Source organism: Castor canadensis, chromosome 4, assembly GCF_047511655.1.
Source record: "Castor canadensis chromosome 4, mCasCan1.hap1v2, whole genome shotgun sequence".
NCBI classification, from domain to species: Eukaryota; Metazoa; Chordata; class Mammalia; order Rodentia; family Castoridae; genus Castor; species Castor canadensis.
The window spans coordinates 52,840,388-52,857,546 of NC_133389.1; the positions used below are offsets into that span (position 1 = coordinate 52,840,388).

General features: G+C 40.3%; 1 protein-coding gene across 10 annotated transcripts in view; it reads left to right on the plus strand.

The window, feature by feature from the left end:
* Lama3 (laminin subunit alpha 3) overlaps positions 1-17,159 on the plus strand; it is a 293,352-nt gene that overhangs the window by 127,756 nt on the left and 148,437 nt on the right. For 7 of the 10 annotated variants that reach the window (XR_012447103.1, XR_012447104.1, XM_074070183.1 and 4 more), the window contains 7 exons: positions 6,968-7,105; positions 8,990-9,036; positions 10,430-10,529; positions 11,241-11,293; positions 11,506-11,611; positions 12,561-12,660; positions 15,660-15,816. Coding sequence is in view for 7 of the 10 variants with exons in the window: in XM_074070183.1 (XP_073926284.1) it covers positions 6,968-7,105; positions 8,990-9,036; positions 10,430-10,529; positions 11,241-11,293; positions 11,506-11,611; positions 12,561-12,660; positions 15,660-15,816 (701 nt within the window). In the remaining 3 variants the exon portion in view is untranslated. Of the gene's footprint in view, positions 1-6,967; positions 7,106-8,989; positions 9,037-10,429; positions 10,530-11,240; positions 11,294-11,505; positions 11,612-12,560; positions 12,661-15,659; positions 15,817-17,159 lie in introns of those variants that run through there. The other 3 variants (XM_074070181.1, XM_074070179.1, XR_012447105.1) reach the window with 2 other exon arrangements.

A 17,159-nucleotide genomic window follows, 5' to 3' on the forward strand; every position in this document is an offset into this window, starting at 1 on the left:
CTTCTAGTATTTCCAAGAGTGAGTAAAGGACTGCCAATGTTGAGGTTTGGGTTTGGGATTTGGCAGCTATCTCAGAGTTTGGATTGAAATGAGAAGTGTCATGCCAGATTGAGTAATTCAAGACAATGTGTGTACTTTTAAGGTCCAGTCTTTCTTTGTGTTTCCCTACAGAGTGTAACTGTACCTCTTGGGGTTCCTTGGACAACTCCTGAGGCCCTAATGATCAGTGTCTCTGTACATTGTGCTACAGAGCTGCCAGGCTATGTGCCAGGCAGCTGCCCGATGTCTTCATCAATGTTTTTCTGTCTATATTCCCTTCCTAGGGTAGAAATAGCAGAAAGAGCCTCGATTAGCTAGAGTTGTCCAGAGAAACAGAACCAATAGGGCATGTGCATGTAGATAGTTTTATTTTAAGGAATTGGCTCAGGACATTGTGGGAGTTGGCAACACTGAAATCCACAGAGTAGTCTGGAAGGCTAGAGAAGAGGTAATTCTTTGCTAAGGTCAGAAAACAGTCTAGAGGCAGAATTCCTCCTTTGTTTTAGGGAGCTATCAGTCTTTTTCTCATAAGGATCTGATAAAAATTATTCTTTATTCCGAGTCTGCTGATTTACATGTTAATCTCATCTAAAGCAGACCTTCACAATCACACTTCAACTGTGCCAGACAAAATATACAGGTACCATAGCCTAGCCAAGACAGCACATAAAATTAACCAGGCAATTCACCCCCTGTCAACTTGGCACCCATATTCACCTCCATAACCATACTTAATCTCTGAATAAAGACTTCTCACAAGGTTATAGTCAGAAACTAACATGATATAATTATCTTGCATACAACTGAGAACACACTAAGCCTTTCCCCAGAAGAGGGTGTGAAGTCCGAGTGATGTTCACACATCTTGACATCTTGTAGCTTAAATACCATAGCATAAAGTCTGTATATCTTATGTTGTTGACAAGAGGATGTGAACGGGAAGAAAAGAAAGGTATTTGTTTCACAAACATACAGATATACTCACTTTCTCTGTCTCTCTCTTTCTCATATACACACACAAAACACACTACAAAAAACAGAATAAGGAAGAAATACTTGTGACAGTTAGGTTCTTTTTTCTGTAACTGATCTACATGTTCATAGCTAGAATCTTCTCCCATTACCCATCCCCTCTTCTTTTTGCTCTTAGCAAACACCTCAGCTGGTTTTGGTTCTTTAAAACCTGGTGGAGTGACCCAAACCTTTATTCCAAAAGGGGTCAGGCCATCAGTAATCTTGCTTAAATGGGCAAGACTTTAATCACAGGGCACAATGATTCTAAGGGGCCCTATAAGGTCCTATATTTCTGTATTCCAGGCATATTTTTCCTTAGCCCATTGTGGAGTAGCAGTCTTATTTCCCCTTAGTGGTCAGGGGAACATAATTTTTCCCATCTTTTTTTGCTCCTAAGACATGAGGAGCGTAGAGTAGCCAGGTAACAGTCTTTTTTTTTTTTTATTCATATGTGCATACAATGTTTGGGTCATTTTTCCCCCTTTCCTCCTACCCCCTCCCTCTCCCCCACCCCCTCCCTGTCTACCCTATCCCCTCGTAAGTAGCAGTCTTAATGTTCAGTGGAATCACTGTCATGTCTCCTAGTGGAAACATTCCTCCCTCTGGATCCAAGACCTCTAGACCAGCAGAGCATAAGTAGCTGGGACAGGAAGCAAAACTTTTGCCAGTGGGTCACCAGGGTAATGGTGAGTGATGCCACTCCCCTTCCCACCCATGAATCCTGGCTATGGGAGGAGCAACACCACAGATTGAATGCTGATTCAGAGCACAAATAGTCATCTGGAGAACCTGGCAGAGCAGAGCTAATGGCTTCTACTTAGCCTTTCCCCTTCATGATAGCCCTCATGCCACAGTTCAGGGGTTAACTGCTGTAAAGATTTTGCCAGTTGGCGAGTATGTCTATTTTAGTTATGAACTCCAGAACAGGGAAAATAACCACGGGAGAGGTTTGGGAACCCTGGACTCAGTGGGGATAGACCTGAACTAAAACTCCATTTATCACCTGATCTCCATATTATGACTGGAGTACCACAGTGACATTTTGGGTCTCTTAGAGTTGGTGTCAATTCAGAGCCCGTGTCCAGCAATCTGGTTATTTTCTTTTCCCCAATATAAAGTCACCCTCGTTAAAGGCCATAGGTCTTTAACACTGTAAATTTGGGCCAGTGTAGTGGAATCTTTGCTCAAAGGGACCTTGCTTCTTTACTTGAGACATTTGGGGTCTGTAAACTGGCTCATGTCTAGAAATTGATTGAGGAGGCATGACTCTCTGTTTTCACATTTCAAGTCAGAGTTTTGTTCACTTGACCCAAAACTCTTCACTTACACAGATCAAGTAAGAACGTAGCAGACTTCCCACCTATTTCACTTCTGGAAACATCGCCATCAACTAGCTGGTACCATGGGTGTCTGGCAGTCAGTCTATTCTGATTTGCTGGTTTGCTCTGTTGTGCATGTGGTAACTACACCCATCTTGCTTTTTGTGGTTAGGGGCCACCATTTGGCCTCTGCCTTCCCAGGATCCCCATGAAATTTAAGTTTTCCAATTCAGTAGCAGCAGTACCCACACCCTTGGTATCCATTCTGGATAAGGAGTATGTACTCCTTTTAGGTCTATTTGAATTGGAAGAATCATATAGCTCTTTCCAAATGTAACATACCTTACTCTTAAGAGCTTGCTGGGACTTGAGTGTAGTTATCAGTATAGAAGGAAAAAGGTATGGTGGAGGCAGATCCTGAGATTTGACCCTGTCCTTTTATGAGGCAACTACCTCAAGGTAACTACAGTTTCCACAAGCAAAGCAAATGTGGGCAGAGCACATGCTTGTACTGGTAAACAAGATGCATGGAATTTGGGACTACAAGGTCCTCATTGTCATCATGATTTTTCTGTATGTCCCCAAACCAATTTTTACAACCCCATTTCATCCCAATTAATACTCTCACTTTTTAACAACAGATATACTGCAATGGAAATAAATTTGCATGGTAAGTTAGCCACTTGCAGGATGAAGGCTCTAGGTGTGGTTTTCAGTGATCTCTGCCATGAGGCTGTGGGAAATAAGGGCTTCCTTTGGGGAAGACCCAGAAACCTTCAGGTCATTTATGCTGTGCCTGAGTTCCAAATCCTGAAACTCTTCCTTTTCTTTCTCCACTTTTCTAACATAACTAAGGACAACCAGCCAACTTCATTATATCATTAGTTTGACAAAAAAAAGTTGTAGTGTGTCAAATACATAATCACTCACAATCTTTCCTGTTACAAGTATCTCATTATGAGCATCCAATAGATAGGTCTTATATATCTCTATTGCCACATGGAAATGAGTCATTAGTGCATCTAAATCTAATCATATTAGAAAGCTAATTCCAAAAATCCCAAAACCAACTCAGAATTCTTCTTAAGATTCTGTTCCTCAGCTACTTAAAAAGCTAAACATTGATCTACCATATGATCCAGCAATACCACTCTTGGGAATATACCCAAAAGAATGTGACTCAGGTTACTCCAGAGGCACCTGCACACCCATGTTTATTGCAGCACTATTCACAATAGCCAAATGATGGAACAGCCAAGATGCCCCACTACTGATGAATGGATCAAGAAAATGTGGTATTTATACACAATGGAATTTTATGCAGCCAATGGATGGAATTGGAGAACATCATTCTGAGTGAGGTTAGCCTGGCCCATAAGACCAAAAATCATATGTTCTCCCTCATATGTGGACATTAGATCAAGGGCAAACACAACAAGGGGATTAGACTTTGAACACATGATAAAGCGAGAGCACACAAGGGAGGTATGAGGATAGGTAAGGCACCTAAGAAACTAGATGGCATTTGTTGCCCTCAATGCAGAGAAACTAAAGCAGATACTTTAAAGCAACTGAGGCCAATAGGAGAAGGGGACCAGGAACTAGAGAAAAGGTTAGTTCAAGAAGAATTAACTAAGAAGGTAACACACATGCACAGGAAATCAATGTGAGTCAACTCCCTGTATAGCTATCCTTGTCTCAACTGGCAAAAACCTTTGGTCCTTCCTATTATTGCTTATATTCTCTCTTCAACAAAATTATAGATAAGTGCAAAATAGTTTCTGCTGGGCAGCGAGAGGGTAGGGGGAAGATGGAGGGGGAGGGGGAGGTAAGGAAGGGGGTGGGGGAAGGGGGAGAAATGACCCAAACATTGTATGCACACATGAATGAAATAAAAATTTAAAAAAAGATTCTGTTCCTCTACAAACACTCCACTAGGTGTCAAAATCTGCAAAATTTGGAGATCTGAGTTCTCTGGAGACACAGGCACAGGACCAATAGAGTTAGTGTGTGTGTGTGTGTGTGTGTGTGTGTGTGTGTGTGTGTGTGTTTGGAGGGTGGAGAGGAAGAGAGGAACTGGCCCACACATTTGTGGGGAGTATCAAGCCCAAAATCTGCAAGGTAAGCCAGCTGGTTGGTGACCCAGGGAGAAGTTTATTTTGCAGCTTGAGTCTGAAGTCTGTATGGGAGCAGAATTCCTACTTGGGGGACATCAGTCTTTTTTTCTTAAGACCTTCAAATAACTGGATAGGGCCCATCCACATTATAGAATCTAACCCACTTTACTCAGAGTCACTGACTTAAATGTTAATTGCGTGTAAAAAACACCTTCATGGCAACATGATGTTTGACCATACATCTGGGCACCGTAACTGAGTAAAGTTGACTCATACAACTAGTCATCACAGAAGCCGAGAACATTTCCTCAGAAGTCTGCCAGTAGGTAGGGACTTAATCTCTACAGACAGGCCTGATGGGGCCTTGGGGACCAGAAGGAACACTGGCAGGCAGAGATGGCAGTAGGGAATCTGAGTCCTTATCAAATGTCAGATAGCATTAGGCACATTTCTCATATTTAGTTTCTTATGGAGTACCATTCTTTAAACTGTGTCAATAATTCTCTTTTGGATTTTTAGCTTTGACATCAGGCAATATGTATTTTTTATGTACCTCTACCACAACACCTAGCCATGCTACCAAGGAACACAGCAGGGCACCAGTCAATGTCTGCTGGGTCAATGAATGTAAAATAGAGCGGGGGATGGTGGTGAATTCTCTGCCACTAATTATGTCCCTCTGACCTGTCCTATTCCCAGAAAACTTGTAAATGAGAAAACTAGCTCAGTTTCCCTCCAAACTGAAGGCTTTTTTTTTCAAAGTTGTTTTTTTTTTAGCAGTACCAGAGCTTGAACTCAGGGCCTCACGCTTGCTAGGCAGGCACTCTACTGCCACTTAAGCCACTCCACCAGCCCTGAGATTTTTTTTTTTAACACAGTACTGGGGGTTGAATTTAGGGCCTCACACTTAGTAGGCAAGTGCTCTACCATTTGACCTATACCCTAGCACTTTTGTTTTTAAGATAAGAGTCTTACTGTTTTTTTCCTGGCTCATTCTTGTGCCTCTGCTTCCAGAGCTGCTGGGATTACAGATGAGCTTCACCATTACAGGCTGAGAATTTATTTTATTATAATGACAACTGGGGCAAACTCTCCCATTCATTATCATTCTTACTAAAAATCACTTTCAGAGTTAAGTCAACACACATAGTCTGGGCTGTGTCCTGTCAAAGACAGGACTTGAAAATGGCATGGACTCATCCCCATAAGGGTCTGTTCTCCAAAACTTAGTCATCTGGGGCTTTTCGGTCCCCCAGGGTACCTATAAATAAAACACCAGAATGGAGACTTTACCTTATGGTTCTTTTCTTTCCCAAGGTCCCAACTAATGTGGAATTTTTGAGACCCTGCAAAAAGGTTGTATTTTTACTGAGTACACTGAATATAAATTTGGAAATCAGAAATACTAATTCATTGATTTCCATTAATTCGGTATGGAATAGTAAGAGGAGCATCTCCCCAAGCACTGAGAAATTTGGATAACTAAAATGATAATGGCAATAAGAGCAAACACTGAGACTTTCTCTATACCAAGCATTCTGCTTTTTTTTGGTACTGATATTTGAACTCAGGGCCTTGTGCTTGCTAGGCAGGTGCTCCACAACTTGAGCCACATACCCCAGCCCTTTTTGCTTTAGTTAATTTTTCAGATAGGGTCTCCCACTTTTGCCATGGCCAGCCTCAGGAGAAGATCCTCCTACCTCTACTTCCCAAGTAGCTGGGATTATAGGTGTTTGCCACTATATCCAGCTTGGCTTTTTGAGATGGGGTCTTGCTGGTTTATCTGGGCTGGCCTTGAACCACAATTTTCCCATCTCTCCCATCTCTCATCCCCAAAGCTGGGATTACAAACGTGTGCCACAATTCCTGTCCAGCTCTGTGCTTTTCATACCTTATTGCTAGTGATTCTCTAATGACCTCTTGAGGCAGGTACTGTATCAGCTCCAGTTTATAGAAGAGCAAAGTGAGGCTTAGAGAGACTAAGTAACTTGCTCACAATTGCATGACTCTTAAGTAGCACAGAATAGTTTGTATTTGATCCCAGTGGGATGTATAGTTTAAGTTCACCCTTCAGTGGGTCATGTCCCTATCAGGTTTCCCTTCATCTCCACTTACATGCACCATTATTCTGTGTGAGAACTGTCCCCAAAGCCCTTGCCCACCACTATTCAATTCTGCTAAGGACAAAATTAACAACAGCAATACAACTAGCATTTATTGACTGCTCACTGTGACAGGCATTGTCCCATCTCTTTCAAGTACTAGTTAATCCTCACAACAGTCTTATCAAGCAGATGCAAGTATCAGTCCCTTTTAGGGGAGGGGACACAGGCTTAGATCAGTTGAGCAGCTTATCTCAGGTTCTGGATATAATGAACTTTGGGTCTTTCTGGCCCCACCTCAGGGGTCTGATCCAGGATGCCCTCCTGCCCGCTGCCATGCCCATACTCTGAGTCTGACAGAATTCTTCTCATCCAGCCTGCCAGTGCTCAGCCCTTGGATCCTACCCAATGCCCTGCAGCCCAGTGACTGGACAATGTGAATGCCTTCCAGGGATAACAGGACAGCGATGTGACAGGTGTCTCTCAGGAGCCTATGACTTCCCCCAATGCCAAGGTAGGAAAACCAGCAGAATGCTGGAGGACTGGTTCCTCTCTTGAGTGAACACAGCCAGCCTCCCAGAGAACCCTGCCAATCCCCTGCAAAGCCACCCTGGTCACCCCTTCATGTTTGACCCAATTTGCCTCAGTTTGAGTCTATTGAAAGCACATATATCACACATGCATCCTCGGGAGTCCAGAAATTATTTGTTCCTAGCTAAAAAGATTTAAATTTGCATGGACTGTAAATTTGGGTTTCTTGGTTCACATGTCAATTCTCTGCATATAAACAGTATGACAAAGGGGACTCCTTTGAGCTTAGCCTAGCATATGTTGGCCCCTGTCCCCAGGTTTATTGGCTTTCAACACTGATATTGGCTGCACTGGGATGTTTCCATCAGATCCGCATGCCACAGGCTGAGTGTGACCTGTGCTATGTTCCTGCCCTTCTCTCTTTGCCTGCCTCTGGTCTCCTGGGGTACCATGTCATCACATCTCAGCACAGGTATTAGGGTAGGTTGTTAGGGTACACAGAGTCCATGTAATCTGGAAAGCGTAAGCAAGGAGAAGGTGGAAACAGATTGAGAATAAGTTGTCTGTGTTCTGGGGCAGAAGCACAGAAATATGAAGTCCATGATTTTCCCTGAGCTCCCTGGTGTGGGCAACCTCTGGGGCAGGCAGGAGCTTCTGCCTGTTGGCTTCAGAAATTACTTTCTGTGTTGAGAAGATGTGTTTGTGGAAACTAATCTGGACTTTCCATCAGGAGAATGTGTTTTCCTAACTCTTCCCTACTCCTGATCACACTGACAGCCATAGCTATAGGAACAAGGAGCCAGTAGGAACAAGGGCCACGATGCAGACTCCATTTTCCAGAATCTCCCTCACCAGAATCCTTGAGGTCAGGTTTTATTGTGGGTGGAAACTGCAGGCAATAGTCAGAGGGGCTGCTCATCCCTGAGAAGGCCTGCAGGTCCTTGGAAAATGAGATCTCCCAGGGTGGGTCTGTGCCTAGGCAGGCATCAGGAATGGAAGGAAGTGCCACAGCAAAGAGGTCAAGCAGTCATGACCATCCCAGTGCTGGACAGCGACATAGTCCATCCTGGAAGGAACCCAAGCCTTAGTTTGGCCAGGTTGGAAAACAACACAAATGAGACAGTTATGTTGACTAGTAGAGAAAAACATGGGAACAGAAGGAGAGAAACAGAAGCAGAGAGAAGAAACAGAGGCAAAAAGAAGAAACAAAGGCAAAAAAATAGGAATAATTTGTAAGAACACATGATCCTATTATGAATTTGGTTCAATGATGTGAAAACCAGGCTCAGAACAGGCTTACGCAACCTGTTTTCAGCAATAATACTGAGCCATTGCAAATGCTCTATTTATTGAAGGGAGATTCTACCGAGCTTGTAGCACCATGCAGGTGAAGGCAAAAAAGCAAAGTAATTGACTTTGTAAGTGACTTTAGTATAAGCAAGGAACAAGGGGGTTGTTAAAATTAATTAACTCATGGTTAATTACAAAATGAACTTATAAATTCTGTTAACTTCTTTTGAGTGGACAATTTAGAATCTCCTGTTATAAATACTGCCCTCTTCTGGACAGTTCTAAAGATGCTTAGAATTTTAGACTCCCTGATCTCACCAATTAGAAATGAAGTTTTATTAATGGTCAGGGAGTACAGTTGACCTGTGATAGAAGAGGTAATTTGGGGACTAAGGGTAATAAAAAATATTTGGGATGCCTTTCTGTGAATTACACACAAAGTCTTTGTCATCTATCTATCAAACAAACCGTAAACATAGGTGAAATATTTTGGAAAAAAATAAGCAAAACTTTAAAAGCTTGACATATAAAAACAAACAGTCAGTCATACATTTGAAACATTTCTAAATCAATGCAGGTTTCAGCACTGCTTGTGAGACAGCCGGGACCATAGACTCCAACTTGGTAAGCATAGGATTTATGTAAGAGGGTTGCATTATTCAGGCATAACCATGTGCGAGCATCCTGAAATTAAAAGTAAATTAATATAAGACACAAAGCCAAGTTTCTTAAAAAGGTCAGTATTCTTTTTCAAAATGAGTATGTGATTTTGTGAGGTTTACTTAGTATTTAAGGTTTTTGTTCTGGAGTCCTAGAGTTTAACTTGTACTATAGGTTACTCTCAGGGTATTGCCACTGTAGTTCCCAGATTCTGCTCTGGTTATTTTGGAGATGTGGTGTCTAATTGCCTGGGCTGGCTTCAAATCTCAATCCTCTGGATCTCAGCCTCCCAAGTAGTGAGGATTACAGGCATGAGCCAGTTAGCACCTGGCTTGCACAGCTATTCTCCAAGGGATTATTCAATTTTTAATTGTTCAGTCTTCAGAATATATATTTTGGCTGCAAGTCCCGCATCAAGCAGATGATATGCAATATTTTCTCCCATTCTGAGGGATGTCTAACTATCCTGGATACTTCTGGACTTCCAATTCTATTCCATTGATTGATTTCTGTACTTGTGGCTATACTACATCATGTTATCAATGCTTCGAAGTTTTGAAATTAGGAACTGAGTCCTCTTTAGCCTCCACCAATGACCAACAACATATTAAATTAAGATAGCTGTGCATAAAACAATTACAGTTTCTTTGTGTGTGTGTGTGTGTGTGTGTGTGTGTGTGTGTGTGTGTGTATGTGTGTTATTGGGGTTTGAACTCAGGGCTTTATGCTTGTTAGGCAGACATTCTACCACTTGAGCGACTTCACCAGCCCTTACAGTTTCTTTTATATTACTCCAAGCACATACTATGGTATTCTGAACAATGTTCTAAGACCTTTAGAAATTATTTCTCTTCTTGGCCCCACAGCCTGGAGATGTGACTCCAGGCACTGGATGGACAGTGTAGAGAAGAAATTCTGTTATCCTTATTGTGAGACTTGTTGATATTGAAGCCCAGCACTGAGTCTTGCATTTTGTAAATGCTCTTTCAGATAAATACCATTCTTTACTGATACCCAATATGCTAAATATTCAGATATTGTTCCACTTAAATCTATGCTGTAACATCAACAGACACTAACAGTGTTATAAATAAGAAAGGTCTTCACATTTTTCTATGTATTTTCCAATTGCATTTTGACCACAAATTGGTTTATGTGTATCACAAGTCAATGAATAACAATTTAAAAAATCAGAAGACTCTTGAAAGCAACTCAGTGCTTTTATTCCCCCTGGTTATACTTAATTTACTTTTTGTGGCCAAAATACATTTTCATGACAAGCCTTTGCTCAAAACACATGTTTGAAAACAGGTCTTAATTCCAAGATGTCAAATGTTAGTGTGGTTTTCATTTAAAGGGTTATTGCCAATGCAAGCTTCATGTTGAAAGTCCTACTTGTAGTATCTGCAAACCATTATATTGGAATCTGGCCAGAGAAAACCCCCATGGATGTTCAGGTAAAGTGTTCTATACATCATCACTTTCTATATTGTAACTGCCTCTTTCTTTTGTCTATTTCAGTGACTAAACCCACAAAAGATTTATTATTAAACCCACAAGGTTTATTGAATCAGTTTGATTTATCTGACATTTTGTGTTATGTTTTGATGTTTCCCCTCACACTTTTGGCAGAGCTTTCTGTCATATTAAAAATCTATATCCTATTTCCATATGTATTTTGTTGTTTGTGAAGACAGCAACTTGATAAATGTTTGTTACCTCCTTGTTTTTTCACTTTTTTACCTCCGTTCTTTCAGCTTAATTTTATTTTAATTTTATTTTATATATGTACTGAAGCTAGCATAACAAGTTAAAAACATTAAGTTAATGGCACTAAATGAAGTGACTATCTTTAAACAGTGTATTTCCATGCAAGCACATCATTAATGACCTTGACATTAGAATCATTTAAAACCCATGATGTTGCAGTCTTTGTGATGGAATAGCCATAAACTAACCATTACTCTAGATGGATTGTATTGATTGGTCTGTTCTGCTAACTTTAGGTAGCAGTCCAATTTTAGGCCTTAGTATGCAAGTTCTAATGCTGCTGAAGTCTGCAGGAAAGTCTAACCTGCACATGTTATGCTGCAGGCATGGAATATCCCCAGTGCCAGGAATTGCCTATGCATAACCCTTGGCTCAAGGCCACTCTCTTATCTCCACAGAATGCCGGTGCCATGAGGCAGGAACAGTGAGTGGAATTGGAGAGTGTGGGCAGGTAAGGTGATAAGATAGTAGTAGGATGGGGCAACAGTTGACTATGGAGTTTCTGGGCCACTGTATTAGTACCTCTTCAGTCACCCAGTTTATGGTCATCTTCAGGTTCTATCTACACTGCTTCCTATGGAAAAGTGAGTCAATTTTCAGTCTTGAAGATTAATGAATTCTGTAATTATATCAAATTTTGTCATCTGGCTCATTGTTCTACAGAGAGATGGTGACTGTCACTGCAAGGCCCATGTGACTGGAGATGCCTGTGACACCTGTGAAGATGGGTATTTTGCTTTGGAGAAGAGCAATTACTTTGGGTGTCAAGGTATATATGCTCAGTGGGACCTGAGCAAAACAAGGTGCTGAAGAACAAATACCATCAGAATCACCTCTCCCTTGCCTCAGTGTCTCCAGGCTGACTTTCAGAGGTGGTGTTGGAACATTCTGTCTGGGGAATTTGGCCAGATACTCAATTGAAACTGAATATTTTCAGATGCAAACAAGGTTGCTTCTACTCTCTTTACCAGCACCTTGTTGGTTCAGTTATAAAAATAAAACATAAAAAAAACACACATAATTCAGTTGGAAGGGTATTTGTTAATGTTATCAATAATATCAAGACTTGCTAACCTATAATCCCAGCTCTTAGGAAATGGAGGTAGTATGATGAATTCGAGGCCAACCTGGGCAAAATTAGGGCTACCCAATCTCAAAACCAAAATGCAAACAAACAAATGGACTGGGAGCCATGGCTCAAATGGTAGCGTGCTGCCTAGCCTGCACAGGTCCTGGGTTCAACCCCTAGTACTGCAAAAAAAAAAAAAAGTAATGTTAAAGTTATATCTAGTATAATCATAATAGCCAGAGTTTTAGAGATATGGTTATATTAAATAATGAAATAGCAGGAGCAGTTGGCCCACAAGGCTACTTTAAATCTCTCCCACAAACCCTCCTTAGTACACATTATGTCCAGTAGTTCTGTTTCTTAATCATGTTTAGCTCCAAAGCTATCGTCTTCTTCATATTATACAGTAGTGTTCCAGCTGGCCTGCAGTTATGCACCGCCAACTTAGAGGTGGACTTCCGGAGGGACAGGCCATTTTTGTTTAGAAGGTTCCTGCATATTTTGAACCCCTGCCAAATACAAGATGTGACAGGAGAATGAGTGCAGGCCTGCAACCCTGAGACGATTGGTGTCCCCTTCTCATAGAGGAAGGGAAACATCTACCATGGACGTGGTTTCATAGTAACCATAGCTGTTTCCTGCCTTTCAGGGTGTCGGTGTGACATTGGTGGAGCGATAAACACCATGTGCAGTGGGCCCTCTGGAGTATGCCAGTGTCGAGAGCATGTGATGGGGAAGGCGTGTCAGCAGTGAGTCTTCGGGTGGTTTTCATCCATGTTTGTGTTATGAAAGGCTACCTTATACCTCCTTTATGTCCTACAATTATGGCCAAGACAGAAGAACAGTAGTCCTAAGGATCAATGGCACATAAAACTGTGTGATATAATTTGTCTGGACATTTGTCTGTGAGTTAATTAAAATAGGGGATAATAATGCCCATAAGACCTGTCCCATTGCATAAGCCACAGAACACCTGCACTTAAAAGTTCCCAGGACAGGTGAACAGGTATATAAAGCCAGGTGGGCAAGATGAGAGCTGAATGCTGAACCTCCATGTATAAGTCACACCATGAAGGGGCCCAACAGAGAGGCCAGCTTCAGTTCTGTGAGAGAGGGAAGAAAGAGCAGCCTGTACATGACCAGGTTCCTGGGCCAGTGAGATTCAGTTCCTGCTTTTCCCTTGGACACATGAGTGAGGGAGTGAAGATGTCAGGTGCAATATTATGGGAGGGGGAAGGAAACTTTGGAACATGGAAGAAGTGCCCAGCCTCATGCAGAAGCAAATTAAAATGAACTCTAAGAGCAAGGAAGCAAAGTGGACATTGAGACTCAGAAGGGGCCGTAGGAAGTATGGTGCACACTGTCTCTCCATGTGCCGTATTTAGTCATTTATATACGTACTGAAGCCATGCTTCATCCACAGTTTTTCCTCATTGGAGGAAGAAAAAATTTAAGTTTACAAATCCTGACTTTTAATCATCTGTTGGAAACTGAAATGCAAATTTTTCAAAATCTCAGGCATCTTGACTACTTGCATCATCAACACATTAATGAAAAATCCTTTATGTAGTTACAGGGAATTATATTTGGTATGCTGTTTCTCTTCTTTCCTGCAATGTTTTCTCCATTTGGATTCTAAAAAGTAGGCCACCTAGCTGTGCTTTTCCTTGGTCTTTGTAATTGGCTGTCATGGTTAGGCCTTCTAGTAGAAGGTGGGTAAAGAACAAGCAAGCCTCATGATGAGCCAGGGGAACTTTATGAGTAGTTTGTAAATGTTTTCCACCTGTGTGTTGCTTCTTTTCCCCCTCATGTTTATAAAGTGAGCTTTTTCCCTATTTAAGCAAACCTTTTCTCTCCTTCTAGTTATATAGGCTTAAACAACATAACCAAATAGGAATTAAGTTATTCACCCAGAGGCAAAAAGATTGACTTTTTCATTTTAGCATTATATATACCTTGAAATTTAGAATATGCCCTTTAGTATAGTGGCAAATGATAACAGAAATAAGGATAGTAAACCAGCAATGTGGATAGAGTAGTGACCTTTCTCCAGGTTGGCAAATACTGTGTTCTTCAGTACTAAATCCTCCCAAATGTGAGTTTGTGATTTTTTTCCTACGGATTTGTAGGTTTTCTTATAAGTTTACAAAGCATTCACATTCACTTTGTTTTCTGAATAACTTTTGTTATAATAAATATATGTTCAGTTTAGAAATTTTACTTAGTTCATAAATGTAAAAAAATCAAAGAAAAATCTTCATTTCACCATGCAGAGATAATACCTTTTAGTATTTTTGATATATTTTTCCTAGACTTTGTTTATGAGAAAGATTTAACATTGTATTTTTTTCATTTAATTTGTATCAACATCTTCATTTCATATGGTAGCATAAACGTTTCTGATATCATTAAATAGTCCTCAAAAATATTAATAGTTAAGTAATATTTCATAATCTCTTCATTTTATAATTTTATACAATCGTGTTCTGGACCTTCAGTGTTTTAAACATTTTTATGTTACTATTTGACATAATGTATAAAATCACTCCTTAGAACATATTCCTGGAAGTAGAACTACTGGTCCATGGATATGCGCACTTTGTAAATTCTCCTTACAGATGTAAGCATTCTTAACCCTACTTTCATGCCCTATTATTTTCTTTGACTAATTGGTCTTCATGGCTTTAAATCCACTAATTGCTATTAGCTTGTTACTGGATTGGCAAATGTATCATTTTAAAGAGTTTCAAGTCTGATTGTTAAGTGCCACACAGCATTGGAATATTGTTGATCCTTCTCTGTGACTGCCACAGTTGGACTTGTGAAAGAAACCCATTCATTGGCAAATAGTTTCAGAGAAAACAAGGCTTAGCAATAGGAAAAGGGGAACAGGTACTAGAGAAAAGGTTAGATCAAAAAGAATTAACCTAGAAGGTAACACCCACACACAGGAAATCAATGTGAGTCAGTGCCCTGTATAGCTATCCTTATCTCAACCAGCAAAAACCCTTGTTCCTTCCTATTATGGCTTATACTCTCTCTACAACAAAATTAGAAATAAGGGCAAAATAGTTTCTGCTGGGTATTGAGGGGGGGGAGAGGGAGGGGGTGAGCGGGTGGTAGGGGAGGGGGTGGGGGCAGGGGGGAGAAATGAACCAAGCCTTGTATGCACATATGAATAATAAAAGAAAAATGAAATAAATAAATAAATAAATAATTTTAAAAAAGATATAAAAAAAAGAAAACAAGGCTTAGAAAAGTCATTCTAATGTTCAAAATGTATATAGAGAAACTTCTTTAACCTGTAAATTTACTTAGCATATGGAATATTCTATACTGTGCTCACCATTGTATCTATGTTGCTTACCAGCAGTGTCTGGCATGTAGTTATTAATATTTGCATAATAATTAAGTATGAGTGTATAAATGAATGAGTAAATAAATAGTGAAAAGTCTAATTTGACTTTACTTAGTTGTTGGCAGCCATTTAGAACATAAGAGTTATGCTAAATGATTCTCTCATTTCAGTGCTTGGAGTGAGTAGATGTTGTGTGTGGTGTATGTGAATGTTTACATGAATCAAAGCAATAATCTGAGAAAGAGTGGGGACTGCTCTCATTTGTCCTTATTTAAGATACTATGACAACTTGGTGGAGTTCTTTTAGCATTAAGTATTGTGATAAAAGGATAGTCAGATGATAAATGATCTTAATTTGCTGTGTCTGTGTTTCCTTGTTGTTTATAAAAGGCCTGAAAATAACTACTATTTCCCGGATTTGCATCATATGAAGTATGAGATTGAAGATGGCACTGCACTTAATGGACGAGACCTTCGGTTCGGATTTGACCCCCTAGCGTTTCCTGAGTTCAGCTGGAGAGGATATGCCCAAATGACCCACATACAGGTATGCAGCCAGAGGCCAATCGCCCACATACACACCCACAACACTCTCAGGGGATCCCAAAAGGTTAGCTGTCCCCCAAAATAATTTAAAGATTCTTTTTCTGCAGAGTAGGGTAGGGGTTGGAGTTAAGGTTAGGGTTGGCGTTTGGGGTAAGGTTGAATTTTAATTAATAAGCATACATGTGGATTTTACAGTTCATTGCTACTTCACATTGGCCACTAAATCAGGAAGTGGAAATTAAAGAAAGATGGTGCTTATCTCTGGAGACTTTATAGGAAGAAGAAAGGAAGTTTCCAAAATTACATTAAGCTATATTGTAACATAAGGGACATTTTTCTTTAATGCCATTTGTGTAAAATAAAAAATGAGTTAAATAATTCTAATAAAGCTAGTATTGCTAATATTTTTTAAGACAGAGTCTTGCTGTGTACTCCAGGCTGGCCTCAAACTCTTAATCCTTTCACCTCAGCCCCCCAAGTACTGGAATTACAGGGATCTACCATCACACTTGCCTTAGTGTTGCTAATTTTTGACTGATGCTTTTTTAAAACCCTGGATTACTATGTGACTATAAACCAAGATAAATAGCTTTAGTGGGTGCTAATTATTTTTCTTTCCCATATTTCTCCTTTCCTTCATTCTTCTCTACTAAATCCATCTATTGTGGCTTTGCATCAGAGTAAGGAAATTTGTTTGTTTTAACTTTAGAACTTATACAATATTTATAGCAAAAAATTCTGTAGAGTCATTGAGTAGTTTTTTAAGGAAATTTGTTTGTTTTAACTTTAGAACTTATACAATATTTATAGCAAAAAATTCTGTAGTCATTGAGTAGTTTTTTTGTTGTTGTTGTTTGTTTTGGTTTCTTTTTGTGAATTCAGGACCTACACCTGAGCCACTCCACCAGCCCTTTTTTGTGATGGGGTTTTTTGAGATAGGGTCTTGCAAACTATTTGCCCAGCCTGGCATCGAACCATGATCCTCCTGATCTTTGCCTCCTGAGTAGCTAGGATTATAGTCATGAGCTACTAGCACCTGGCTTGTTGAGTAGCTTTGTCATCAGAATTTCTCTTTGAGGTTGGTGTCATCAAGCTGTTTCTTGGTGGAAAAATTAAGAGTAAGAGAGGTAAACTGATGAACATAGTAACCCAATACTTGTCTGTAGCAGGCATAGGACTAGTGTAGTCTGTAGAAAAACTCAGATAAGTTCATAGCTCTGCTGATTCTAATGATGCTTTTGCCTGGCCAAATTCCCTCCTATCCAACCTGCCTTTCCCAAATAGAACCTTAAGGCACTTCACCCTATTTCCATTCCACCCAAATATAGCAATTCAGTTTCTTTA